The 27,750-nt window shown below is 36.3% G+C and overlaps 1 protein-coding gene across 3 annotated transcripts in view; it reads left to right on the top strand.

Moving 5' to 3' along the window:
* DGKH (diacylglycerol kinase eta) overlaps positions 1 to 27,750 on the top strand; it is a 195,126-nt gene that overhangs the window by 111,948 nt on the left and 55,428 nt on the right. For 2 of the 3 annotated variants that reach the window (XM_049778886.1, XM_049778885.1), the window contains exons 6-13: positions 178 to 284; positions 1,368 to 1,493; positions 7,094 to 7,196; positions 9,172 to 9,331; positions 11,819 to 11,927; positions 12,054 to 12,193; positions 16,861 to 16,945; positions 27,573 to 27,658. In XM_049778886.1, the coding sequence (XP_049634843.1) occupies positions 178 to 284; positions 1,368 to 1,493; positions 7,094 to 7,196; positions 9,172 to 9,331; positions 11,819 to 11,927; positions 12,054 to 12,193; positions 16,861 to 16,945; positions 27,573 to 27,658 (916 nt within the window). The remainder of the gene's footprint in view (positions 1 to 177; positions 285 to 1,367; positions 1,494 to 7,093; positions 7,197 to 9,171; positions 9,332 to 11,818; positions 11,928 to 12,053; positions 12,194 to 16,860; positions 16,946 to 27,572; positions 27,659 to 27,750) is intronic. The other variant, XM_049778887.1, reaches the window with a different exon arrangement.

Here is a 27,750-nt window from a genome sequence, read left to right as displayed (position 1 = left end):
CTGAGTTTACAGCCATATTTGCTTTTAGAGCCACATTACTATAGTAGGAGAGTAATTCAGCATTAAAATAGTGTTTTGTTCTCACTCTTCCCTTTGAAATTTCATACTTACTTTCTTTTAGTCATTGGATAATTTTATTCTTTTCACTTAGGTGAGTTGTCTTTTTTTTCTTGATAGTTTGTAAATTCAAAGCTCACAAAAGATGTGCAGTGCGGGCAACAAACAATTGCAAATGGACTACACTGGCCTCTGTGGGGAAGGACATTATAGAGGATGAGGATGGGGTAAGTTATGTACTCATGGCATCATAGTACTTTCTCTTTTATTTTCTGCTTCTTTGAAAAAATAATGTCTGGATCAAATGATATTTTAAGGGTCATTTTGAGGATTTCCTGGAACATTTTGGTGAATTGAAGGATTTTTTTTTAAATCATTCATTACTTTCTGTAGCTCATAAATTTTGAGGTAAATGCTACCTAGGGTTTAGGAAATGTTATTATGCTGGGCTGTATATGTTATAATGCTTTTTGGACCTAAGAGATATGATATGGTTTAGCTTAGCTCTTTACTCAGATGTCCAGAATACAGGGTCTTCTCTTCACAGGGATACCCTATCTTCATAACACTTTCTTCTGGTATACTGGTGTTATATTAAATATTAGTGAATGAGTCCTATAGTGGACAGAGTGGATGGAGAGGCCTTTCTTGGCCCAGCCCAGTGTCTGCAGCCCCTACAGCCTGGCTAGTCTGTAGGTATCAGAGTAATGGTGAGGAAATGTCCCACAGCAGTTAGATGAAGTTTCAGGAGTCATCCAACTTTATTAAAGCTCTAACTACCATGTGCATATTCCTCACATAAGCTAAGCTTTTTAAGCAGCCTCCTTTAGCTGCCCTCCATCCATCTTGATGCCTCTGCCTCTGTTCCCTTGCTGCCTCTCTCTGCTGCGTCTTCCTTGTTGGAGTCTGTTCCTCACCCCTTTCCAAGGCACTTTAGTACCAACCACAGACCCCTCCCAGCTGTGGGAGAGTCTGACCATCCAGGTAAAATTAGCATTTGGCTTTGGAGAGGGGTAACCTATGGTATACTGTGCATACCAGTCTTGAGATTTAGTGATGCTTTTTTGATAACCTCTTGCCATGCCTTCTCTTCAGCTAGACTCTACATCCTACAGGGGAAGGATATAATCTCTCATCTTGTTAGCTCAGAGCTGAGGGTAGCATTAATTACACATGATATGGGGCAAATGAAAGGGGACCATGAATGGTGCCTGATATTGAGTGCATGGATTAAGAAGAAGGCGTGCTCTTCTGAGATAAGAGTTCTGAACTCTATTGCTCTAACCTCATTGCCCTTTCTTGGTGGACAGGTGGCCATGCCTCACCAGTGGCTTGAGGGCAACCTGCCCGTCAGTGCCAAATGTGCTGTGTGCGACAAGACCTGTGGCAGTGTTCTCCGCCTACAGGACTGGAAATGCCTTTGGTGTAAAACAATGGTGAGCAGCACCTCTTACTCATTTACCTTTTAGATAACATCTTTTGGAGTTTTTTTGGTGCTTTAAGACTAATTTTTATTTAATTAGCAAAATTATTGATAGTTGATTTTAGGCATACATTATTTCAATACAAAACCCACCCCCAGAGTCAACTTTCTTCTACCAGTGTTCCCATACTCCATCTTCCCCCACAACCATCACCTTCTGCCACCTTGACAGACACATTACAAAGTTTAGTAGTTGCAGCTTACATCTTATGTTTTCAATATTGTTGAGTCTGTGTTTTGAATTTATTGCTATATGACTATCCTGAAGCCTCTTCCATCATTTCACTTTCTCATCTTCCATTCTGCCTTGATTTTCTCGGTCCTTCTCCATAAGACTAAGGGCGAAGGGTAATCTAGGCATCCTCCCCTTTACTATATTGTACTTCCTAGTTTAGACATTCTACATACCAGAGATGAGATCATCCTGTGTTTGTCTTTCTTCTGGATTTCTTCACACAACAAGATATCTTCCTATTCCAATCAGGTTGCAGCAAATTGCATGATTTCATAGATCCTTACAACTGCATAATATTCTATTGTGTATATGTGTCACATTTTCAAAATACATTCATCTTTGGTTGGACACCTAGGTTGATTCCATATTTGCTATTTTATTGTGTGCATATATATGTATATATAATGGTGTGGATAAATCCTTTTAAATGAATCTTTTTAAGTTCTGGGGATAGATATCCCAAGAGTGGAATGTCTGGGCTATATGGCAACACCATCCTAAGTTTACTGCGAACTCTTCATACTGTTTTGCAGAGGGTTGAACTGACAATGTTCCTACCAGCACTAGATAAGAATTACTTTTTACCAAATTCCTGCCAGCATGGAATGTTCCTACTATTTTTGAAATGTGTCTTTCTTACTGGTGTGATGATAACTCATTGTTGTCTTGATCTGCTTGTCTCCTCTGAGAAGTGTCCCTTCATTTCCTCCCTCAATTTTTTAAATAAGGTTTTTGAAAATTTTTGGTTGATTTTTGTGAGTACTCTATATATCCTGGAAATCAAGTCTTTATATCAGGGGTCTCAAACTTTTTAAACAGGGGGCCAGTTTACTGTCCCTCAGACCATTGGAGGGTCTGACTAAAGTAAAAACAAAACTTATGAACGAATTCTTAAGCACACTGCATATATCTTATTTTGCAATGAAGAAACAAAACAGATACAAATACAATATGTGGCCCACCGGCCATCGTTTGAGAACCAGTGCTTTATATGGTGTGTTGAATGCAATTATTTCTTCTCATTCAGTTAGCAGTCTGTTAGTTTTAGCCTGTGTTTCTCTTGCCATGCAGAAACCCTTTACCTTGCTATTATTATCTCATTTATTTATTTTTTATTTTGTTGCCTTTGCTAGTGGTATCTGATCATTGAGAATTCTTTTGAGGTCTAAATTTTGGAATGTTCTGCTTATATTTTTCTCATTGTACTTTATAGTTTCCAGTTGAATCTCAAAACTTTTGCTCCACTTTAAGTTGATTTTTGGTATGGTGTAAGATACATATTGAGCTTTAAGTTCTTACACATAGTTATCCAGTTTTCTCAGAACCATTTGTTAAAGACAGCCTCTTTAACAAATGGTTACTCCATTTTATGGTCTCAGGTAATTCATCAAAAATTAACTGTCTTTATGTATGAGATTTTATCTTTGAGTATTTAGTTCTGACCCATTGATTATTCCAGCGCCATGCAGTTTTGATCACTGTAGCTTTATAATACAGTTCCAAATTGAGCAATAAGTTTTCAGTAGGACTGGCTATTTATGGTATCTTCTGATTCCATACAGACTTTATTGACTGTACACCCTAGAAGAATGCCATCTAAATTTGGATGGGGATTACATTGGTCTATATAATAGGTAGGATAGTCATTTTAACAATATTGATTCTTCCAGTCTCTGAGCATAGAATATTTTTCCATTTTCTAAGGTATTCTGCTTTTGTCTGAAATGATTTAAAGTCATCATGATATAGCACTTCCACATCTTTTGTTGAGTTCATTCCTAGATATTTGATGATTTTGGGTACTATTCAAAATGGGATATATTTTTGTTTCTTTCTCTTCTGATTCATTTTTGGATATAAAATGCAACCAATTTTTGTGTACTGACTTTGTAGCCAGCTACTTTGATGTATTGATTTATTGTTTCTATGTTCAGTGATCTTTCTTTTGTAATTTCTTCTTTTGTACGATTTAGAAGCCAAAAAAAAAAGAACTCAATAGCATAGCAAACATAGCATACATATACATACATTTAAAATGGCTACTTTTCAACCACCTTTTTATAATATTGTTTCTTGTTCTATATTTCTTTTTATTATGAACCTCATCCCACAATTGAACATAGCCAACAGTAAATGTGAGAAAAGACTAAAGAAAGCAATACAACTGTGGGTTAAGTGTAGATCTAGGAATGGGCTGACTGTAGGAGGCAGTCAGTGTTGGCACCAGAGGTAGAATTTAGGCATGCAAAGTGTCACAGAAGGCTGAAAGATACCAAGGGCCTGTTTATGTGAGTGTGTGTCTTGGCATTTGGCAAAGTACCTCTATCTACTCTAACACTAATTGCCTTAAGTCAGGGTGAATTTGCTTGATTTTGTTTTTGAGTCTTGGATGTCAGTACCACCTCCCACCACTGGTCCAGTCATAGAGAAGCCATTGCTTTGAGTAAATATGGTGTTCATCAGCAAAAGTAAATTATAGATGGATAGATTGGTTTCATAATCAGGGAGATGAATACGTAGACCACAAAGCAAAGGAGGAGGAGGTCTTACCATTTTCAGGTCTAATAACTTTTTCATCTTTTATTTCCTAATCAAGCTTTGTTCTGTCCTCTAGCTTATGTTAGCTATCAGATGCCTCTGCTACTAGCCATCTTATTTTTTTATACCATTAAATATAATCAATAAATATAGTAGGTAATATGGAATTTGACACTATAAATACAAGCTTTATTTTTTGGTCCTTATTTTTAATTACTTTTTTTATTAATATCTTTATTCCTTATTTTTAATTACTTTTTTATTAATATCTTTATTTTAGCACCATATTGCATGGTTAAATATTGCATGTTATAAACATGTTCATAGTTGGGTTTTAGTCATTAAAAAAAACATACACCCATGGGACTGGAGAGATAGCACAGCGGTGTTTGCCTTGCAAGCAGTCAATCCATGACCTAAGGTGGTTGGTTCGAATCCCGGCGTCCCATATAGTCCCCCATGCCTGCCAGGAGCTATTTCTGAGCACATAGCCAGGAGTAGCCCCTGAGCACAGCCAGGTATGGCCCAAAAAACAAAATAAAAAAAAACAAAACAAAACAAAAAAAAAAACAACCACCAAAAACCAAAAAACATACATCCCTTTTACCAGTGCAACTTTTTCAACAGCAATTCCTTATTTTATTTTAATAAAAAAGTTTTATAGGGGCTACAGTAATGATGTTTGGAGACCACAAAGCCTTTTCTTTTATGTTTGAGGACTATTATGGCTGCAACCTGCCCAGGTAACTCATGGGTTCAATTTGGGACTCATCACATTCCAGGCATAAATTCTACCACTTGAACTATTTCCCAGGTCCATGTTCTTTTTTATTTTAACAGAGTGCTCTGTAAATTGTATTTTAAATTTTCAGTTGCATTTAAGATTCTAAGGATTTATTTTTCAGGGAGAAGGCATTAATATATGCATTTACTACTATTTATATTAGTCTCTTCACTACTTTGAGGTCTGCAGCTGTTCTAAGATTTTAGAAGGGAACAGATCATATACATGATGGATTAGATTTGAAAGGTTTTGTTTAATTTTTCCTTATCTGCAATATGTAGGCCTCCCACATAGCTGGTCGGTTATTTTATTTTATTTTATTTTAGTTTATTACTATTCATTTTAGTAGTAATAATTAGGTTTCTCACTTGCTCACTTTATTCAACCTCCCTTCTCAACTTTAAACATCTTCACAAATAGAGTGAACTATTAAAGTACTACTATAGAGTACATAATGTTGAGTCTTCTTACTGTTTTGGCAAATATAAAAATCCGCTTTTTCTGAAATCATTCCTCCCCCTCCGTGAGTAAATGAGACATGCTGTTTCTGGGCCACCTTGACCTTTATTTCATCTCTGTCTTGTACTTCCTTTACACTATCATCTTTCTGCCTCATATTATTTTACTTTGAAAATGAGTTTCTGCCAGAAGATATCAAGTGTCTAAACATAGTCATCTAGTTAAAACAAATTTAAACCCTAATTTCACAATTCAATGAGTCAAATCTAATTTTTCCAGCTATCACCTCATCTCTGGATGTAGCTTTTTACATATTTGTAAAGATAATGAAGATACAATTTTCTGTTTTTTTTTTTTCCATTTAACACTCTTAGATATTTTTCTATTTGGCCTTACGATTTCAATATTTTTAAAACTCTCTGTGTATGCTTTTTTTTTAAAATCCTTTTGTATTTTTATTATAAAACCTAATAGGAAACTATAATTAGTTCACTAGTAGAACAAAATTTGCTATTAAATTTCAGTGTTCTTCAAATGTTTGTATAAATACATGTTAATTAATATAGCAATTTTCCAAAAGACTAATGCAATTAAGCTATATTAGGTAAGTGCTTTATGAACTATCAGCTTTTATTGATTAAAACATTTAGAGACTCTTTAGATGAGTATATATAATATTTTAAATTGCCTAGATTCTACTAAGTAAGATACCTTGTGCTTTTTCTTCTTGGTAGTGTCTTGAGAAACTTTGTGTTTCTACTGAAATAACACATTCATTGGTGAGTCTCACTTTCCAAGATGACTAATTTTTTTTAAATTAAAAAGATAGACTTTATCCTTTTCTTACAGATCTACAAGTGTGGCAGAGAAAATAAGCTCATAAGGATACTTACATTAGAAAATATCTGTATATGCCCTGTGAATATTATAAAATGAAAATGTTATGAAAGTGGGATGAATAGAAAGTTTGATTATCAATGTCGAAGGGGATGACACATTATATATTTTATTTTCATTAAACTTTCTATGATAAATGGCATCAATTGTTTTTCCTATGACCTATACTGATTCATGTCTCCTTTTCTTTTCTTTCTCTTCTTTTTTCACCTCCTCTCTTTTCTTCTTCTTTTAGTTTTGGCAGTGCTCAGGGTTACTTCTGGCTCTGCACTAAGGAATTAATCCTAGTGATGCTCAGGTGATCATATGGGATGCCAGGGATTGAACTTGGTTATCCTTGTGCAAAGCAGTGCCCTACCCTCTATCCTATTGCTTCAATTACTTTCTTTTTCTGCATTTCTTTCTTTTCATCTGATAAAATTTTTGGCTGTATACTACTTGCTTGAGATAATCATGAAATAGACTGCACAGACCAAATCTAATTCCCAACACTAAAATGATTATTCCTTTTCTTAGAAGCATACATATTGTATCATTAAAGTAGTTTGTGAATTACTAAACATCTTATGAAGTTGATCCTTAGTCATCAATTCTTTAGAAGTAATTTGTGCCATATCATGCTGTTGATTTGTTTTTATAGGTACACACTGCCTGCAAAGATTTATACCATCCTGTATGTCCACTTGGCCAATGTAAAGTGTCTATCATACCTCCAATTGCCCTAAACAGCACTGATTCTGATGGTATGTAGCAGTAGTGTAAGTATGTATATTTCAAGCACATTTAATGTGGATAAATGTGCACTTATTTTCCTATAGCAAATAGAAATATAATTAATTTTTATGTTCAGAATTTTATTTTATGTAAATTTATGAATAGTACATTTCCTTTTGAGAAGAACATTTTAATATTAAAGTGTAACACAGTTAACATATATATATATAACATTTCTTTTTTTTTTTTTTTTTTTTTTGGTTTTTGGGCCACACCCTGTGACGCTCAGGGGTTACTCCTGGCTATGCGCTCAGAAGTTGCTCCTGGCTTCTTGGGGGACCATATGGGATGCCGGGGGATCGAACCGCGGTCCGTCCTAGGCTAGCGCAGGCAAGGCAGGCACCTTACCTCCAGCGCCACTGCCCGGCCCCTAACATTTCTTAGACTAAGTAAATATAACATAATTTTAAAAAGATTGAAAGAGGGTTGGAGTGATAAAACAGGAGGTAAGGACTTGCACATTAGAATCCCTGGCACCACATATATCCCCCCAAGACCATCTGGAAATGACTCCTGAGTACCACCAGGAATAAGCCCAGAGCACCACTGGGCTTGGCCCAGTCTTCTTCTAGATAAAATAGATCATACTTAGTACAAATTATAATTTAATCAACAATGTTATATTTGGGAGGGCACAGTGGTTTGTGCCATATCCTATTGTAATCAGGTGGTCTCCAGAGTGCTTACTGTGCTTTATCTTAGGTTATTTTTCAGGAATTTATATTTCTATAAATTTGTTCACTTTTCCTAAAACCTTATAACATCATTTAAATTTCTACCTATTTGCAGTATTTCCTTTGGGATAAAATACTAATAACTCCCTTTTTAGAAAACCATAATATAAAAGTGGCTTGTTAATGTAAATATTATTAATAATTTTGCCTTGAGAAAGTATATTATGCTTTTCAAATGTTTTCTTATAAATTAATATTTTAGGTATAAGGATATGAGCTTCAAAAGGAGTTATTTTTATTTTTGGAGCCACACCCAGCTGTGCTCAGGGCTTACTTTTGTCTCAGCACTGAGGGATGACTCCTGGTGGTGGTCAGAGGATACTGGGGATCTAACTTGGGAGGCCACATGCAAGGACAACACCCTACTCATTATACTATACTTTGGCCCCCTAAGAACTTATTTTTATTTTGTTATTTTTGTTTGTTTGTTTGTTTGTTTGGGGGCCATACCCAGAGGTACTCAGGGTTTATTCCTGGCTCTGCATTCTGGATTGCTCCTGGTGTGACTCAGAAGACTCGTATGTGGTTCTGGGAAATTGAACCCAAAATGGTCACATGCAAGGCAAGCACCCTCTTTGCTTTGGTCTTGTTTCTCTAGCTTCAGGAGTGATTTTTATTTTTTACCTGAGTATCATCAAGGAGTAATTAAATGTTTTTAATAATGAATACAAACAAATATTCTTTATTAAATGAGAATTTATACACTGATTGATTTTTCTGATGATTAAGTGTGGTTAAGATAAATGGTATATCTCAAATTATTTTTGATGAACACTTTTATCATCTTTGGTATGAATTTTCATACAGAACTTATTTATAGGGGCTGGAGAGTTAGCATGGAGGTAAGGCATTTGCCTTTCATGCAGAAGGTCATTAGTTCAAATCCCGGCATCCCATATAGTCCCCTGAGCCTGCCAGGAGCAATTTCTGAGCACAGAGCCAGGAATAACCCCTGAGCGCTGCTGGGTGTGACCCAAAAACAAGCAAGCAAACAAACAAACAAACAAAAAACCCCACTTATTTATAAATATAAATTCTATGTTCCTTTAATGTAAATAACAAACAGTTCCATTTTGGGGGCTAAACTGTAACTTATTCTTGAAATAATAAGCCAGGTTTTTTAAAATGAATTTATCTTTTTATTCTCTGAGTTTTTGTTAATAGTGTGAGAGGAAACTATGCATTGATCTTGTTCTGTGTTTCTTTACAGGTTTCTGTAGAGCAACATTTTCATTCTGTGTTAGTCCTCTACTGGTTTTTGTCAATTCTAAGAGTGGAGATAATCAGGGAGTAAAGTTTCTTCGTCGATTTAAACAGTTACTGAATCCAGCTCAGGTGTTTGATTTAATGAATGGAGGTCCTCATTTAGGGTAATTAATTATTGATCCGTTTTGTTTGAATGAAGTTACAGCTCTGATCATCAATATACCTGATTTTTCAGTTTGTGAAAATTATAATTTTATCTAGGAAAATCTGTTTGATCTTCCACTTTTCCTGTTTCTAAATTTTTAGAATTTAGAATATGTCAAATGAATTTTGACATATGGCTGCTACTTCCTTATGTACTGAAAACCCCAAATTTTGTTTCGAAATAGTTTCATAAATATGTCATACATTTAGACAATACTTCAAACACTAAAAAAGATCAAAGTATTACCGAAATACAAAGTAACTTTAGAAAATTACATGCATAAATTATCCAATTTACTGCAACATGGATGGAATTCGATGTCATGTTAAATGAAGTAAGCTAGAAGAAGAAGAACAGGATGCTATTACTAATATGTGATTTTTAGAGTACATGAGGGGATGCAATGATTTATGTGGGGGTTGGTTACAATACTCCTGGCTTCAGAATATAATGAGGAGAAGGAAAGAACTAGAATGGAGGAAGAAAAAGACAGATGTGAAATAATGGGGGCCAGAGGCCAGGGATATTCAAGTACTTTAAGGAAGGACAGAAATTAATTTTCAAACCACAGAGTGAACAATACTGAAATCATAGATCAAACTTTAAGAACCAAACCTAAAATGGTGCTTGTTATAAAGGAGGTTTTAGGGGGTAGAGTTGGGGTAGGGGGGGAAGAGGTATGGGATGGACTTTGGAAACAGTTGTGTGGGGAAAGTAACACAGATGGTGGGATCGGTGCTGAAACATTGTGTATCTGAAACACAGCTATGAATAACTTTGTAAATCAAAATGCTATGAATAAAAAAAAGAAAATTACTAGCATGAAAAGCTAGTATTGATCTACATAAAATCAGGTGATCAGTTTAAACAAAGCACAAATACTAGCATGGGGCTCATGTTCAATTTATCACGAGACTCAGACTCAGTTTACATAAAGGAGAATAAGTACTTACTTGGGTTGGTTTAGTTTTGTGGAATACATTACATCTCAAAGTATGGGAGAAGATTAACCAGGTAGTATTTTGAGTGATGGAATCATGACTTGAAGCACTTTCTTTCATTTTTTACTGTTAGAGTGTTGTTTTTCTCAGAGAAGTGATATTGTATCATCTGCCAGGCCTGCCAGCTCTGTGGGATTTACTTCTGTCAATTAAGCCTTTCTCTTGGATACTTGGCAACATGCACATGAACACAGAATAGCAGTTTTTTATCTTTTATAGGCCAACCTTTCCCTTATTTTTTTGTTATCATTTGTTTTCTCAGTCTGTCTTTATATCTTTTTTCAATTTTGTCCCTGCTGAATCCTCTTTGTGCTTTTATTGTCTTTTTCTTGTTTAGGCCTCAGCCTCTTCTGTCCTCGTGGATATTAATCTTTTTCATTGGTACCCAACTTTATCCTTATCTACATGTTAATCCCTTCCTTTCCACTATTTGAGTTCTAAAAATGTCTAGTCTTGTTTCTTCCAATACTGATGCTCATTCATTCTATTCATCCTCTAAGAAGAGTCAGTGGAGCTATCTATAAGATAGTTATTGCTTTAAGATTTTCTACTTTCAAATTGTTGACATTTTTGAAAATACTGGACCATACATGGGTCATGCAAGAAGTTGGGGTGGTGGATGATAGAAATGAAAGGGTTGATCTGAGAATCGGAGAGAGATAAAGCTTTAGGATATGTTGTCAAGATTTGGTAGGTTTCTTTAGGATCTGCCTCATATCAGCTCAGTAGTAGTAGATTAGTACTCTAAATTCCTACCCCTGGTTTGTAATGAGCTTTCATAGGAGACATTCTTAAAATAGCAAGAGAAAAAGTCCTGCTTTTATGATTACTTACCTTTACCTCCTATTTTTCTTCTCATTTCTTACTCCCCCTTCCTAATTTTATCTCTACTTTTGTCTTGTAGCAAATCCGCATCTCTTTCTGGTGTTTAAGACATTGCTTTTGAGTTAATAATTGGATACAGGGGCTAGAGTGATAGTACAGCAGAGAGGGTGCTTGCCTTGTATTTGGCTGACCTTATCAGTTCTCAGCATCCCATATGGTCCTTGAGCTTTGCTAGAAGTAATCCTTGAGTGTATAGCCAGGAGTACCCCTGAACACCACTAAGTGTGGTCCAGCCCCCAAATATTTGGGTACAGGAACCAGATAGGATGCTTGCCTGGTGCAATGTGGGCAACTTGGGTTTGATTCCCCTCACCCTGTATGGTCCATTGAGCCCTGCCAAGAGTTGATCCTTGAGCACAAATTCATTAGACAGCCCTAAACATCTATGGTCGTAGCCCAAAAATAAATTGGCTTCAAATGGATTTTTATAAAACAGTTCATATATAAGCGAGCAGTCTTGTATTTGATTTGAACATAGATACTAAAACATTCAGAATAATATAGCAGGAAAAATGTTTTTTGATTTATTTATACTAAAATAAAATACTTTTTATTTGCAGTTTAAGATTATTTCAGAAATTTGACAATTTTCGGATTCTTGTTTGTGGAGGAGATGGAAGCGTAGGTTGGGTTTTGTCAGAAATTGATAAGCTCAACTTGAATAAACAGGCAAGTACTAATTTCATACATTTCTTGTTAACACGAGTGTATATTTTCCTTAGTGAGCAGAGAAGTACTTAATGACAATAATCTCTATTTTTCCTCTCACCTGTTCCCTGTTGTGATCTCTTTCAGTGTCAGGTGGGCGTATTGCCTTTGGGTACAGGAAATGATCTTGCACGTGTTCTTGGCTGGGGTGGTTCACATGATGATGACACTCAACTTCCTCAAATACTAGAGAAGCTGGAACGAGCTAGTACCAAAATGTTAGACAGGTAAAAGTAAATTATCTTCTGAAATTTCATGGAATATGGCATACTGAGTCAATTTTTGCTTATTTAATTTCTGCTTACTGTAAGATCATTGAGTTATAGTCAATAGACTTCCTCTTCTTGTCTGCTCTCCTCTCCCCCAACCCCATGCTTTAGTACAGAGCCTTGAATAGTTAACAGTAAGCTTTTAAAAACCATAGTTGGTTTGATCCCCCATCAGTTGATGGTTTTATTAAAATCTAGGACATAAAACTTTAGATTTGTTAGACTAAATTATCTTAATATTATATGCATTAAGGATAGACTTGCTCTTTCTGCCCATATGCTATCTTGAGCACACATATTTCTATGTCTCTGCTTGTTTTCTCTTTCATGCTTATGGTCTTTCTTGAATACTGAACACATACTTCCCTCCTTCTTACCCATTCATATCTTTGTAAGTTAGCTTCATTCAATAAAACTATCTTGCAGTGAGGAAGGAATGAGAGAGGGAGTAAAGGAGGGAGAGAGGGAAGATAAGAAAGATAAATGATGGGAAGGAGAGAGAAAGGAATGAGGGAAGGAAAGGAGGCAGAAAGGGAGGAATTATAGGAGGGAAGGGGAAGAAAGGAAGGAAGGAAGAAAGGAAGGAAGGAAGGAAGGAAGGAAGGAAGGAAGGAAGGAAGGAAGGAAGGAAGGAAGGAAGGAAGGAAGGAAGGAAGGAGGGAGGGAGGGAGGGAGGGAGGGAGGGAGGGAGGGAGGGAGAAGAATAAATTGGTTAAGGTACTTGCCTTGCACATGGTCTACTGTGGTTCAATCCCCAGCACAACAGTGATATCCCAAGTACTTCTAGGAGTGATCCCTGACCATGTGGTCAGGAATAAAATATAAAATCAACTGGTGTGCCCCAAAAGAAAAAGAATAAAAATAAAATAAATTGAGACAACAGAAAAGAAATTCCAAAAAATGATAACCACTTTTGAGAGGTAGTGTTTGGAAAGCAGCTTCATAGAAAGGCTCTGAAACTGTGTAATTGTATCCTTAACTGACTTATATCTACATGCCACATCAATTTATTAAAAAAATAATGTTTTACACCTGAGTTTCTGTTTAGAATTGGGGGATAGAGAACAATAGAACTTGGTAAACAATGATGCTCCCATCTCCATAATAAGAAATGTCAAAATAACATTATTAATTTGAGCTAACATGGATCAAAACAACTTTGATAGAATTAGCCATCTGTGGAACTCTTCCCGAAAATAAGAAAATCTCATCAGAGAGTCACCAATCTGAAATGTAATTACTCTAAGCTGAGCTTTAACCTAATTAATTGTAACCTTGCCTGTCGTAAAATAATGTAATGGTTCTTTTGCTGACAGAATATTTTAAAAAGTGCTTCTCTGTAAAGCATTATTCTATTTCTCCAAAATATCATGGGAAGGATACCCCTAGTGATTTGGGTACATAAAATACTTTCAGTCTCCAGTCTTTATAAGACCCAGCTGCTGATTTCCCAGATAAACCGCCCAGTTTTGTGCTTACCGAAATGGCTTTTTGTTTTAAATTTAGATAACATTCTCACACCCTCCTAGGAAATACTGTTAGGCATTTCCTCCAATCTGGGTGTGTGCTTTCCCCTCGTATGTTAGGCAGATTAACTGCTCCAGGTGGTTAGCAGTGAAACTGTGGAGACATTTCTTGATCAGACCTTCAGGAGCACAGAAGAGAGGAAGTCGAAAAATGGGGCGGGGGATGTAAAACATAGGACTATTAATAGGAAATTGAGAAAGTTTTATTGTTAACCAATTAAGAACAGGTAAAATATAGATATGGAGACATATGTATTTGATCTTCAAATCAATACTGTAAATGGCTACAAAATTATTTTGGCTTTTTTACGAGGATGAAAATTGGAACTTATGGACACGAGGTCAAGCATGGCTTTAATTGCTTTACTCAATAAAAGTATTGAGCACCTAACATCATAAAGAACCTACCAATTAGATAGCCAGTAGTATCATGTCCGTCTTACTGGTTAAAAGACAGGCTATGGCTGCAGAGGCAGCTAAATGGGCTGAGCACATGTTTTGTATAAAGGAGTCTCAGGTTCAGTGCCTGACACATGTTCCCCTTAGTTCCACTAAAAGTAATCCCGTAGCTCTGTTTGGTGTGACCTATAAAGTATACAAAACAAAAGACATGGGTGACTTTTCTTTTATCATTGTCACATTGCTATTAAATGACATTTTAATGGGAAATTCAGATTCTGGTTTACAGAGCTTTTCCCCCTCAGAATTACCCTTTCTCTCCTTTAATACTCATCTAAGCACACACAGGCCTTTGCCTCTGACCTTCAGTTCAACTTCGCTGGTCCCTTCCTGACTCATGGTTTCACTTTCTCCTATTGATTCTGCTCCCACCATTTCCTCTTAAAAGAAGGGATACAGCCAGGAGGTGCAGGGCCTTAGGACCTTTGGCCAAATTTCTGTAACTGTCTTTTGATCAGAGAAGTATTTCCAGCTGTGAGGAGCCTGACTTTGAAGTCAATTGTGAATTTCTTTAACTTGTATGTTTATAAAATTTACTTTTTATCTGTCACTTATTTTGTATCTATTTTCTGTACTGGAATAAAATATTCATGAGGGAACTCATTTTTATCACTACTATTTCCAGATGCTAGAGTACTGTCAGTTTGAGATATTCAATAAGTATCTGTTGCATGAATAAATGAATGAATGACATTTTGTAATCAATATGGGTTTGGTTTTTTGGGTGTTGGGAGAACCGTTCAAGATTCATGAGGAGACCTGGGTACCCTTCCTATAACTGGCTAATGGTTCATTGGTAAGACCCAAGATTGTAGTGTTGCTTAGGCCTTGCAATGTTGAGAATAACTTGGGATACAGGCAGTGCTCAGGGGTCTCCATGGCTGTACCTGATGAGGCTCCATGGAATATGTAGTGCTGTGGATTGAACTGGAGTTGTGACATTCTGAGTGTCTTCCTTACGCCCTGAACTACTTCAAATATATATTTCATTATATTATTCTTATGTCAAGAGTTGAATGGTAATTACAAATTATTTTTTAAATACTCTAGGATGTCTTTTTGGAGGTTTACCAGGACATGGGATTTTTATGCAATGGCAATCAGTCTGATTTAAGCTTGTTTTAATTCTGAAGTTTACTTTGGTATTTTCCTTGAAGTTCTGGCTTCATTTTTGGTGGTATTCTTAAAACTTATCTATTAACACATGACTTTCATTATGTGTTTTGTCTTTGTTTTTGTTTTGGGGATTCCTATAATGGTGCTTAAGGGATGAGATATGCCAGGGATTTGAACTGTGATTGACCACATACAAGTGAGTGTCTTACACTCTGAGTTATAGTTATGACATCAAACTTTGTGTCTTTTAGGGGCCAGAGCAGTGGCGCAGAGTGGTAAGGTGTCAGCCTAGCTGGTGCTAGCCTAGGACGGACCGCAGTTCGATCCCTGGGCATCCCATATGGTCCCCCAAGCCAGGAGCAATTTTTGAGCGCATAGCCAGGAGTAACCCCTGAGTGTCACCGGGTGTGGACCCCCCAAAAAAAATCCCCCCAAAACTTTGTGTCTTTTAAAGTCTTCATTTTGTATCCTGTTATAACAATATTGTTCCCCCTTAAATGTTCTTTCCAGATTTTCAAATATTATTTTAGATAAAAGGCTAGATTTATCTGGAATTATTTACTTTTTCTCATATAAATGATAGTGTTTGGTATGAAACTAATATTAATGATAATTAAAGTAAATTTACTTCTGGGAAGTATTATTTGATATTTTTCATTTAACCCATGATTTCTTAATTTCAGAAGGAATACCTAGCCAATTTGCATTTCACATATTTGTAAGCTAAATTTTTCATGGGAAATTATTTGTATTTCATAGGTAGTATGTATATGTTTAACAAAGTTCAATGTTTTAAAATTTTTCTATGATCCATTAGTGATTTATGTAATTTATTAATAAATTAACAATTAGCATTACCCTAAAATACAACAAAAAAGAATATAAAAGTTAGAATTCATGGTTCAGTGAGATAGTACAATGGTACTATGCATGCCTTGTGCACTGCCAATCTGGATTTACACCTTGATACTTTTTGGCACTGCTAGGAATGATCCTTGAGTGTGGAGTCAAAAGTAAGCCCCATCTACTGCCAAATAAAGCCCAAACAAAAAGCAAAATACAAAATAAAAACTCAATTTCATTGCAACTAGTAAAGGAAGGGATGACTTATTAACCTCTTTTTATTTCTTTATTTTGCCAAGGATTACAAGTTTTAAAGTCACTAATCCATAAATGGTATAAATTGTATATTAGGGGATCAGAGTGATAGCACAGTGGTAAGGTGTTTGTCTTGCACGCGACCAACACAGGACTGACAGTGGTTCGAGTCCCAGCATCCCATATGGCCCCCTGTGCCTGCCAGGGGCAATTTCTGAGCACAGAGCCAGGAGTAACCCCTGAGCGCCGCTGGGTGTGACACCCCCTCAAAAACAAACAAACAAAAAAATGTATATTAGGAACTCAGCGTTTGTTTGAGATGACCAAAATCCCATCTTTTTCCTCATCATTTTGTTAGAGATTAATAAATTCATGTGCATATTTATATATTTGAGATGAGAACAAATATTTTTCTTCTCTCTTTAGGTGGAGTATAATGACCTATGAACTCAAATTACCACCAAAGTCTTCTTTACTTCCAGACCCTCCAGAAGCATCTGAAGAATTTTATGTAAGACTTTAACTAACCTTTTTTGATCTTTTTGTTATAAGGGTGAATAGGCTGAAAAAAAAAGGGGGAAACCTTATTCATAAGTCATGATAGCATGCTTACGTAATTTTTACTCATTATTTTAGGTATGGCCTTAGCCCTATAACTTATAATCTTTCCCAGACAAAAGAATCCTTTTGTTTATTTGTTTTTTAGACAGTAGGGATTTGGGGCAACATCTGATGGTTCGGGTACTATATCTGTCTCTGTGCTCAAGGATACCCTGACAGTTTCTTTGGGGATCTGCGTGGCACTGTCGAACTAGGGTTGACTACATGCTAGGCAAACACAATAACCCCTGTACTATTTATCCAGCCCCAAGAATTCTTTTTTCTTTTGGTTTTTGGGTTACACCTGGGGGCACTTAGGAGTTACTCCTGGCTCTGTGCTCAGAAGTTTCTTCTGGCAGGCTTGGGGGACCATATGAGATGCCCAGATTTGAATCACCATCTGTCCTGGGTCAGTTTTCTGCAAGGCAAACACCCTACCACTGTGCTATATCTTTGCCCCCCCCCCCCAGTAATTCTTATTATCTAGGTTAGAGTCTTTCCATGATCACCCACACTGGAGTGTGAACTAGCCTTTGCTAACGTTTGTGGGCTTTTTCTTCCACTTCTGATGTTTCTTTCTGAACATTCCACCTACTTGCTTCAGTTTACAGAGCTCTACCAATGCCCAACCAGCTAATTTTTTCTTAGCTTTAGCTCTTCAGTTTGGGTTGCAAGCACCTATGCACCTGTTTGATTATTAATGGCCCAGCTCCATTAAATGGTCTCCAGACACACCAGTACTCATGGCCTGAATATCAAATTATTTCTCTTTTACTGGTTTTCTGTTCTGTTGAGAGTGTAGCAGAACAGGTCTTTAGGTTAAGGTTGTTGATCAAGATAAAACAAAGAAAAAAGACAGCTCACTTCATTCCAGCCCTGTGCCAGGCCATTAATAATTGCAGATTTTAGACGTCTTTTGAGATTCAGCACTCTGATTAAACCTCAAAGCATTGGAAATTTAAAACAGAACATAGTTTTCAAAGGATTATTCTTTGACTCATTAAGACCATTTGATCTATGATAGCTTAGTTTCCCCTCTAGGAAAGTTCATCTGTTTATTCTACAGTTGAAATCTTTTTTTGTCATTAAGAGAATCATGATCTCCTCAGAAATAAGAAAAGGAATGGTAGCTAGAAACATGGAGTGCTCTTTAAAAAAGCTGATTATATTTTAAATAGCTTTTCAGATATAAAAAACAACAGAATTTGAACTACAAAATATAATAAAAGATAATATCTTTGCCACCAAGGATAGTCATACTGAAGGTGAATAAGTTTGCTACTATATTTCCAACTGTTTTGATTTATGGTATTATTTATTTATTTATTTTGGTTTTTAGGCCATACCTGGTGACACTCGGGCTACTTCTGGCTATGTGCTCAGATATCGTTCCTGACTTGGGGGACCATATGGAATGCCAGGGGATCAAACCATGGTCTGTCCAAGGTAGTGCAGGCAAGGTATATGCCTTACCACTTGCACCACCGCTTCGGCCCCGATTTATGGCATTATTTATTTAACTGTAGACAATACATATTCCAGAGGATGGCTCGAATCCCAGCATCCCATATGGTCCTCCAAGCCTGCCAGGAGCTATTTCTGAGCAAAGAGCCAGGAGTAACCCCTGAGCACTGCCAGGTGTGACCCAAAAACCTAAACCAAAACCAAACCAAACCAAAACAAAACAAAAACAAAAACAAAAAAAAGAGAGAGAGAAGGGTAAAGGAAGAAAAACATCACAAAAAGACAAAAAAATTTTTTTTAAAAAAAGCACCACCACAATACAGATAACAACCAAGCAATAATCATGAGCCTGAAATAAAAAGGATAAAGGAAAAATAAAAATAAATTGTGCTTCTTTTATTTCCCCTCTTTTGCATAGGCACAGTAAATATTGGGGAGATTAGAAAGCGAATTCCCTTGGCCTAAGAGATACAGGGTTTTTCCGCCCTTGAAGCAAACTGTCATGGGAATAACTATAGGCTTCATACATGCTCTTTTACTCTCCCCATGTCTTTTTGTGGTGTCTGGAAACTTTTTGCTTAGTTGTAGATGACAAAGTCAGGCCTCTGTAACTAGAGATCTTATATTTGCACAGGTCATAGGATGGAGCCTAGGATAGAGTCTATCTTTATGGTTCTAGAAGTTCTGTTTTAATCAGTCTGGTAGTCTTGGTGTTTATCCTAGGATGAAGCTTAGGATAGAGTCTTTCATTATGTTTCCAGAAGTTCTGCTCAGTTCCAGTTGTCTCTGTCAGAGCTCTGGAATTAGAGATCTTGGTTGTTGTACAGATTGTAGGCCAAAGCCTAGGCTAGGGTCTTTCTTATTGGTCCCAGGATAAGTTCTTTGTCATATTCAGTCTTCTGTAGTCAGCGATCCTGTTTTTTTGTATAGATCAAAGGATGATGTGTTTTCTGATTTCATCTTATTTTTAGGTCATGAGATAAGACAACCTGCTCTTAGATCAAGTTATTGCCATTTCCTCATTGTCAGGATATCAGATCAAAACTGCATGTTGCTGTCAGAGCAGTATTAGGAATGTCCCAGAGGGAGTTTGGTTCCTGGAGCTGTTGCAGGGAGTGCTTTATCAATTTTATAGGTATTTATTTATCAGTATGTAAAGTTAAGACTTTATTAAATACATGCATAGTCACTAAAACATGAAGTGCAATTATAGAAAAAACAAAGGAAATGTTTTCTAGTGTACACATATTGTGACTAAAATGCCATTTTTATTAAAATATTTTCTATCAAATTAAATAAAATTGAATGCTCAATTCAATTAAGATTATAACATAAAAGAATGGTTAGCTTTTTCTAATGAGTTATCATGCTTGACAGTTTTGCCTTATGTGAGCATATATATTTTTAATTTTAGTCTAGTTTCTGTTTCCTTCTCTTTCCACCCCCAAATACACCAACAATATAATGTAGCACCATCTCTTTCTGCAAAGGCATACTAAAAAAAAGGGGGAAATCTTACATATAAAAGCAAGCTCTTTTCTACTAGGGATAAGAACTCATATTTTTTTAAAATACAGGGGCATCTCCCACCTTGAACATATGACATGTGGACCCAATTTAGACCCCAGGTGATTAGACACCGACTGTCCAGCCTTGAACCCTGGATCCCAGACATAGAAATGACACAGTTCTCCATAATAGCTTCAGTAACCTCCCCTTCGGTTCATCCTTTATACTGCTCTGGCACCAACATGGGCCAGTTCTAATATGATATCCTGACAACGAGAAAATGGGAACAACTTGATCTAAGAACAGGTTGTTCTATCTCACCATCTAATGATAGGACAAAATCAGAAGACTTGTCACCCTTTGATCTGTGCAAAAGCCAAGATCGCTATCTACAGATGACTGACTGTGACAATCATGACTGAGCAGAATGTATCTTGGGAGCAACAAAAAACCCTTAGTCTAGGTTTTGGTCTACAATTTATACAACATCCAAGATCTCTAATTCCAAAGGTCTGACTGAGACAATTGCAAGTGAACAGGTCTTCTGGAAACATAACGAAAGACTATCCCAGGCTCCATACTGGAATCAGCACAATGACCATCAACTAAAGAAGACAGATTAAAACGGCAGTGAAGGAACAGAACTTCTAGAACGGCAAATAAAGTCTTCATCATAAGCTCCATTCCTGGACCCATGCAGATACCAAGATCTCTAGATATAGAGGTCTGATTTTATCACCCATGATGGAGCTGAAGCCTTCCATATACCACAAAGGCACCAAAGAGAGTAAATGAAATGCAGGGAGTCTATAGTTATTCCCATGACAGTATACTTCAAAGGAGGAGAAACCCTGGAGCTTTTAGGCCAATTCCCTCTCTAATGTCCCCAATATTTACTATGCCTATGCAGGAAAAAAAAAGCACAAAATAATCTTTTTTAAATTTATTTATCTATTTATTTATATTTTTGATTTCTTTGTTTGGGTTTGGATATTGAAGTTGTTGTCTCCAATTTTTTTTTCCTTTTTGTGCTCTGTTATGTCTTTATTTCAGGACCGTGGTTATTATGTGGTGCTTGTCTTTATTGCTGTAGTGCTCACTGGATTTTTTTATGTGAGATCTTCTTTTGTATTGTTGTGGTGTTTCACTTCCTTTTTCCCTTTTCTCTCTCAAATGAGGTTGAGAGCCTCTAAAAGCACTCCACCCATTTTTGGCTTATGTGATTTTTACCCCATTTTATTGCTCTTCTTTTCTTCAAAGAAAACCACATAACTTGAACAATCTAGTACTGCTTCTCAAATAGAAGGGGAAAGAGTGGAGGTTTATCAAGACCAAACAGTTGTATGATCACTAAGTAGTAAGCTAGACACAGAGGGGACCACTTATACTAGCAGCCCGGGGTTGAGGGTGGGGGATATGGGGTGCAAGATGGGAATGGGGGTTGAGGGAGAACAACTTTGGTGATGGGAATTCCCCAGACACATTGTTAATATGTACCTAAAATATTACTGTGAAAGATATGTAAGCCACTTTGGTCAAAATAAAAATGATATAAAAAAACCTACAGTTAAACCAAGCTAATTGTCCAGCAGATTCTTGAAGTAATATTCATTTTCAGTTACTTTATGCATAACTGAAATTACTAGTGTTTTCTCAGTTTTCCCTTTATAGGATATATTTTTGTCTTTAAGACAAATATTGGTTTGAATTTTCTAGTTATTTTAGTGACATACTAGCATTTTGCTGTCATTGTATTATTTCAGAGCTTGAGGAGTTGTGACAGTTTTATTAATTCACTTTGACCATTGTTAAGTATTTATATTTACTGTTTTAATTTTTAAGCATCATAAAAGTTATAACACCTTGATTTCCTTCAGTATAAATAATTCTATTGTTTAATGTTCATTATAGACCATTTCTTGTTTACATTTCATGAAAAAAATCCCCATGCCATTATATTCTCCTGTCTTCTAACCTTGTTTCAAACTAATAAAAAATATCCATGACATCTCCTCCATTCCCATCTCAGATATCAGCTGAGGAATACTCACTGCTTAGTCATTGCTTCTTATCTCCCAAGTGCTCAAACTGCTTAGTCCAGGGGTCCTCAAACTTTTTAAACAGGGGGCCAGTTCACTGTCCCTCAGACCATTGGAGGGTCTGACTATAGTAAAAACAAAACTTATGAACGAATTCTTATGCACACTGCATATATCTTATTTTGCAATGAAGAAACAAAACAGATACAAATACAATATGTGGCCCGCGGGCCATAGTTTGAGGACCACTGGTTTAGTCCTTCAGTTGTTCCATAAGTTGTTCCATTAGCTTGATGTTGTCATAGTGTTAAGATTATTATGATTTTCTCACCATTATATTGGTGCCATATATCTAGAATGACTGGTAAAAAGTAGACGGGTAATATTTTAATTTTTTTAAATTTAAAGTTCATACTCTTAGAACCCTTAGCATCAGAGATCCTCTGGCTTTGTCTTGGAGGCCAGATTTCTACTGCCTTCCAGTTGGATTGTTGACATTTGGAGGGAGGAGACTTACTTTGGGAATCTTCTCTATCGTTCTCTAGATGATACAGTCTGCAGATATTTGTTTATTAATACTAAGGTAATCAAGGCAACAGCAGCTCTGTGAAACTACAGGAGAGAATGATTTGGAATCTCAGAAATGATTCTTAATTAACTTAAAGTTTCTTCTTCCAGAATAATTTTTAAAAAACCTTCTTTTGCCTTTAATTCTGCTTTCTAGTTTCTTGATAATTGCATACTAAGATGTCACTTTATTCATTCATTAAATTAACAGTCAGTTCCTACCAGTACCTGGAAAAGTTAAAGATTTCCCTCTTGTTCCGATCAGCCTTTGAAGAATGGTTCTCAGGGAACCTCAGGGCACCATACACTGCTACTCACAAGGCTACGCTACCAGAAGATATTTTTAAATTTCAAAGGAAACATAATTCTTACCATCCATTGGACATCATGCAAAATATTAGCTTGAGGCTATTCACAATTTAATCATTAACTTGTATTATATTCTTTTGATTATCTAATACCTTTGTAAAGATGGGCTTACAGATTGCTGTGATTAAAAGCAAGCAGCATGCAGAGGTCAGTGCGGAATAGAAATGAGGGTATGATTCTTTGATCTGATTTCATGGTGTGAGATGATATGCAATGCCCACAGGCATACAACCAGAAGAAACAAGATAGTTTTGTTGCTTTTAATTGATATGTGTTAATTTTGCAAAGGTTTATTAAGTTTTATTAACTTACATAAATAAATAAAATGTACTTACTCTTATGATCTTTTCATTACAGGACATAAATACTTAAGTTTGGGCTTAACTTCTGTTAGATACTGCTTTTTCGGGGGATGATGACAAAATAATTAGTTATTAAGGATGTTACAAGAGAGTTTGAAAATCTCTGGTGGTGATGTTGTTTGAGGGTTAGACAAGGAGTGATCATTAATGTTAAATGTAGCCAAAGAAGGTTCTCAGCCTGGCAAGCTGAGTGTTTAGCACCTAAGTAGTTTTAAAAACTCAGAATAAAGAAATATGAATTAGTCACTTTAGAAATTCGATAATTTGAATCTATATATTCTATAAAATAATTCTATAAAAGTCAAATTATAACCATTACTTGGACATTTAAAGGCTTGATAAAGGAGCTGGAGCAATAGTACAATGGGTAAGGCATTTGCTTTGCACTGGACCAACCTGGGTTTGATCCATGGAATCTCATATAGTCAGTCTCCCATGAACTGCCAGGAGTAAGCGGGTAGTTATTTACCATGCATGCAACTGACCTGGCTTCAGTCTCTGGCATCATATGTGGTCCCTCAGGCACCACCAGGAGTAATTCCTGTGTGCAGAGCCAGGAGTAACTTCTGAGCACTACCATGTGTGACTACAAAACAAATACAAACAAACAAACAACTAAAACAAAAAAATACAAAAAAAAAGGCTCAAAAAAGGAGTCATTAGGGGAGCTTGGGTCATGGAGAACCTTGGAAGTATATCAGGTGAAGAGGTTTTTTTAATGTCTTTTTTTAAAGATTAAAAAATACTTTATTTAAATACTTTAGTTTACAAGGTTGTTCATAATAGTCTTTTATTGTACAGTAACAAAGTTGTTCACGATTGTCAGTCATACCATGTCAATACCCTTTACTAGTGACATTTCCCACATCCAATGTCCCCAGTTTCCCTTTTGCCCTGCTACCTGTACAGATATTTTTCTTCTCTTTCTCTTTTTCCTTTTTCTCTCTCTCTTCCTCTCCATCTTTCAAGACACTGTACTTTGCAATATTGTTACTGAAAGGGTATCATGCATATGACTTTATCTTTTCAGCATCCAGTTCTTGTCCAGAGTGATCATTTCCAACTATTATTGTCATAGCTGAAGAGTTTGATGTTTTCTGGCAGTAAGAGGAATCCATTTAGTCATGTTAAGCAGGAACATAGCATCATTAGTTTTATGTGTTAGGGGAGGTGGTGGGGAGTGATCCCCCTATGAAATAAAAAGGAAAAGATAGAAATTTAAAAAAGTAGCATACTGATAGGTCCCAGTATAATGTATATTAGGATGAAAGCCTATTGAAAAGATGTTTGTCAGTAAGGCTTTTATGGTAGGGAGTAGGTTACAAAACTTCATTTAAGTCTGAATGAATGAGCTGATTAATAAAGGAAAAACATGATCTTTGAACCAAGCAGAGGAGCATAGAAGATCACCTTGACCAGAGCAAATAGTTAATAATGCAGTTTTATTTGGATGCTTGGTTGACTTCAATTACTGACCATATCCAGCAGTGCTCAGTGTCTACCCCCTTTCCCCCCATCCCCCACTTAGTTCTTGGAACTCATTCCTGGTGGTATTTGGGAGATCATATGGCACTAGAGATTAAACTAAGACTGCAGACAGAGTATGTACTCAGCCCTTTGTGCCAGCTTCCTGGCCTAGTAATGCGTAGTTTTGAGCCTTGTGACCTACAAATATATTTGAGGCTAATATACGGTAGAAGACTTGAATATGACGTTAAACTGTTTCACACAGTTTTGGGGCTATACTCAACAGTGTACAGGGCTTTGTACTCAGAAATCACTTCTGGTCCTGGCATACTTGGGGATTGAATCTGGGTTGGTCAAATCAAGGCAAATGCCTTACCTTCCATGCTTTGTCTTTGGCCTCTACATTCAACATTTGAAGAAACCTTCTTATGAAAGATAGCCAAAAGATACATGAAAAATGCTCTATGTCACTAATCATTGGGGATATTCAAATCAAGACAACAATGAGATATCTCATACCACAGAGACTGGCACACATCACAAAGAACAACCAATAGTGGCAGAGATGCAGGGAGAAAGGATCTCTCATTCACTGCTGGTGGAAATGTAGACTGGTCCAGTCTTTTTGGAAAACAATATGAATATTCCTCAAAAAACTAGAAATTGAGCTTCTTTATTACTCAGCTATACTACTCCTAGGGATATATCCTAGGAACCCAGATAGATACACCATGCAGAAAAGCCCTCTGCATTTCTATGTTCATCACAACACTATTTACTGTAGCCAGAATCTGGAAACAACCCAAGTGCTCTAGAACAGATGAGTGGCTAAAACTGTGGTACATCTACACAATGGAATATTATGGAGCTGTTATTAAAAATGAAGTTGTAATTTATTTATACTTGAATGGATATAGAGATTATTATGCTGAGTGAAATGGGTCATAGAATAATCTCACTAATTTGTGAGATATAAGAAAAAAGAGATAGTATGATAGTAATATCCAGAAACAATAAAGTTGAGGGCCAGGGGTCTAGTCTATGGTAGAAAGCTTCCACAAAGTGATATGCATGATACCCTTTCATTAATAGTGCAAATCACCGTGTCACAAAAGGAAAAATAGTGAGAGAGAGAGAGAGAGAGAGAGAGAGAGAGAGAGAGAGAGAGAGAGAGAGAGAGAGAGAGAGCAACATGTCCAGATTCAAACAAAATTGACTCTTCTCTCTCAGAAGTAAAATATCTACCAAGAAGTAGGCAGGGGGGATGGTGAAGAGAAACTAGGAACATTGGTGATGGTAAATGTGCACTGTTGAAGGGTGATATACATTGTATGACTGAAACTCAGTCATAAACAATTTTGTAAACATGATGCTTAAATAAAGTGATTATTAAAAAAGAAACCTTCTTAAAATATCCTATATAAAGGAAAATATCCCTGTCAGAAACACAAGCACGGTAACCATCCTCAGCATAAACACATTCATGAAGTCAGATTACAAGGTGACATTACCAGCCACTTGGATACCTCCCTCATACTCCCTCATTTACTGCTCCCCAACTTTCACCTCTGGCACTTTATTCCATTTTCTAACAGTATAATTTGTGGGTATTTTTCTGCTTTATACAATAGAATCATCCCTTGCACCTGTTTTCTTTCTAAATTTTTCATGTTTCTGAGATTTATCTAGATGGTAACATAATTGTGAGTCATTGATTATCATGACACTGTAAGCACTGCATTTAATTTGTCATTTTGTTGCTGAGTAAATGCTGAATTGTTGATAATCTGTGGTATTATTTGTGTGTTCATTTTCGGTGAATACTTTCTTCTAATTTTCTGGAATATACCTAGAAAATGATCAATCAGTGAGTTCTATTTCTCCTCATCTTACCAAGACTTGGCATTGTTCATTATTCTTTTTTTTTGTTTGTTTGTTTTGGTTTTGGTTTTTGGTTTTTGGGCCACACCTGGTGGTGCTCAGGGGTTACTTCTGGCTGTCTGCTTAGAAATAACTCCTGGTAGGTACGGGGGACCATATGGGACACCGGGATTCAAACCAACCACCTTTGGTCCTAGATCGGCTGCTTGCAAGGCAAACGCCGCTGTGCTATCTCTCTGGGCCCTGTTCATTATTCTTGTTTCACTTGAGCTGTTCTAAGGTATATCTGTGGTGATATCAGTCGTTCACTCTACTGGGTACTTGCCTTATGTTTACGAATATTTTATATTTTTTAATCTTTTCAATTTTTGTATTAGGTCATCTGGCTTTATTATACTAATGTTTAGGAGTTTTTTTTATGTGTTTAGCTATTTTGCCTTTTTAGTTTAAAATAGATTTTAAAAGGGACTGAAGTGATAGCACCACAGTAAGGCATTTGCCTTGCACGGGAATGACCCAGGACAGACCGTGGTTTGATCCCTGGCATCCCATATGGCCCCCCAAGCCAGGAGTGATTTCTGAGTGCATAGCCAGAAGTAACCCCTGAGTGTCACCAGGTGTGGCACAAAAAACAAAAAATAAATAAAATAAAATAAAATAAATTTTAATGAACTTTTCTAAAAATACAGATAAAAGAGTTCCAGAAACAAAAATATTTTAATCAAATTACTATTAATTATTTTGTGTGGTGGGTTTTAAATGTCCTGCATTATAATTGTTACTTGGTGTCACATGTATGACCATGTTTGAAGCAGTAGTAAATTAATTATTTAAATGTTAGCAACAGTAAATAAGTTTTGTTGGCTTTTCTTTTTTTCAGACAACGATTTATGAAGATTCAGTTGCAGCTCATCTTGCAAAAATAATTAATTCTGATGAACACGCAGTGGTCATATCATCAGCCAAGTGAGTTACAGAGTTGAAGTCATTAAAATAGTTATATGGTGATACTGAAAAGAAACCTGGTCTCTACCACGTATATTTATTTTTTTGAAGTA

This window comes from Suncus etruscus, chromosome 8, assembly GCF_024139225.1.
Source record: "Suncus etruscus isolate mSunEtr1 chromosome 8, mSunEtr1.pri.cur, whole genome shotgun sequence".
Classification (NCBI taxonomy): Eukaryota; Metazoa; Chordata; class Mammalia; order Eulipotyphla; family Soricidae; genus Suncus; species Suncus etruscus.
The sequence above is the reverse complement of the archived record's forward strand: the minus strand, read 5'-3'. Positions and strand labels throughout refer to the sequence as shown.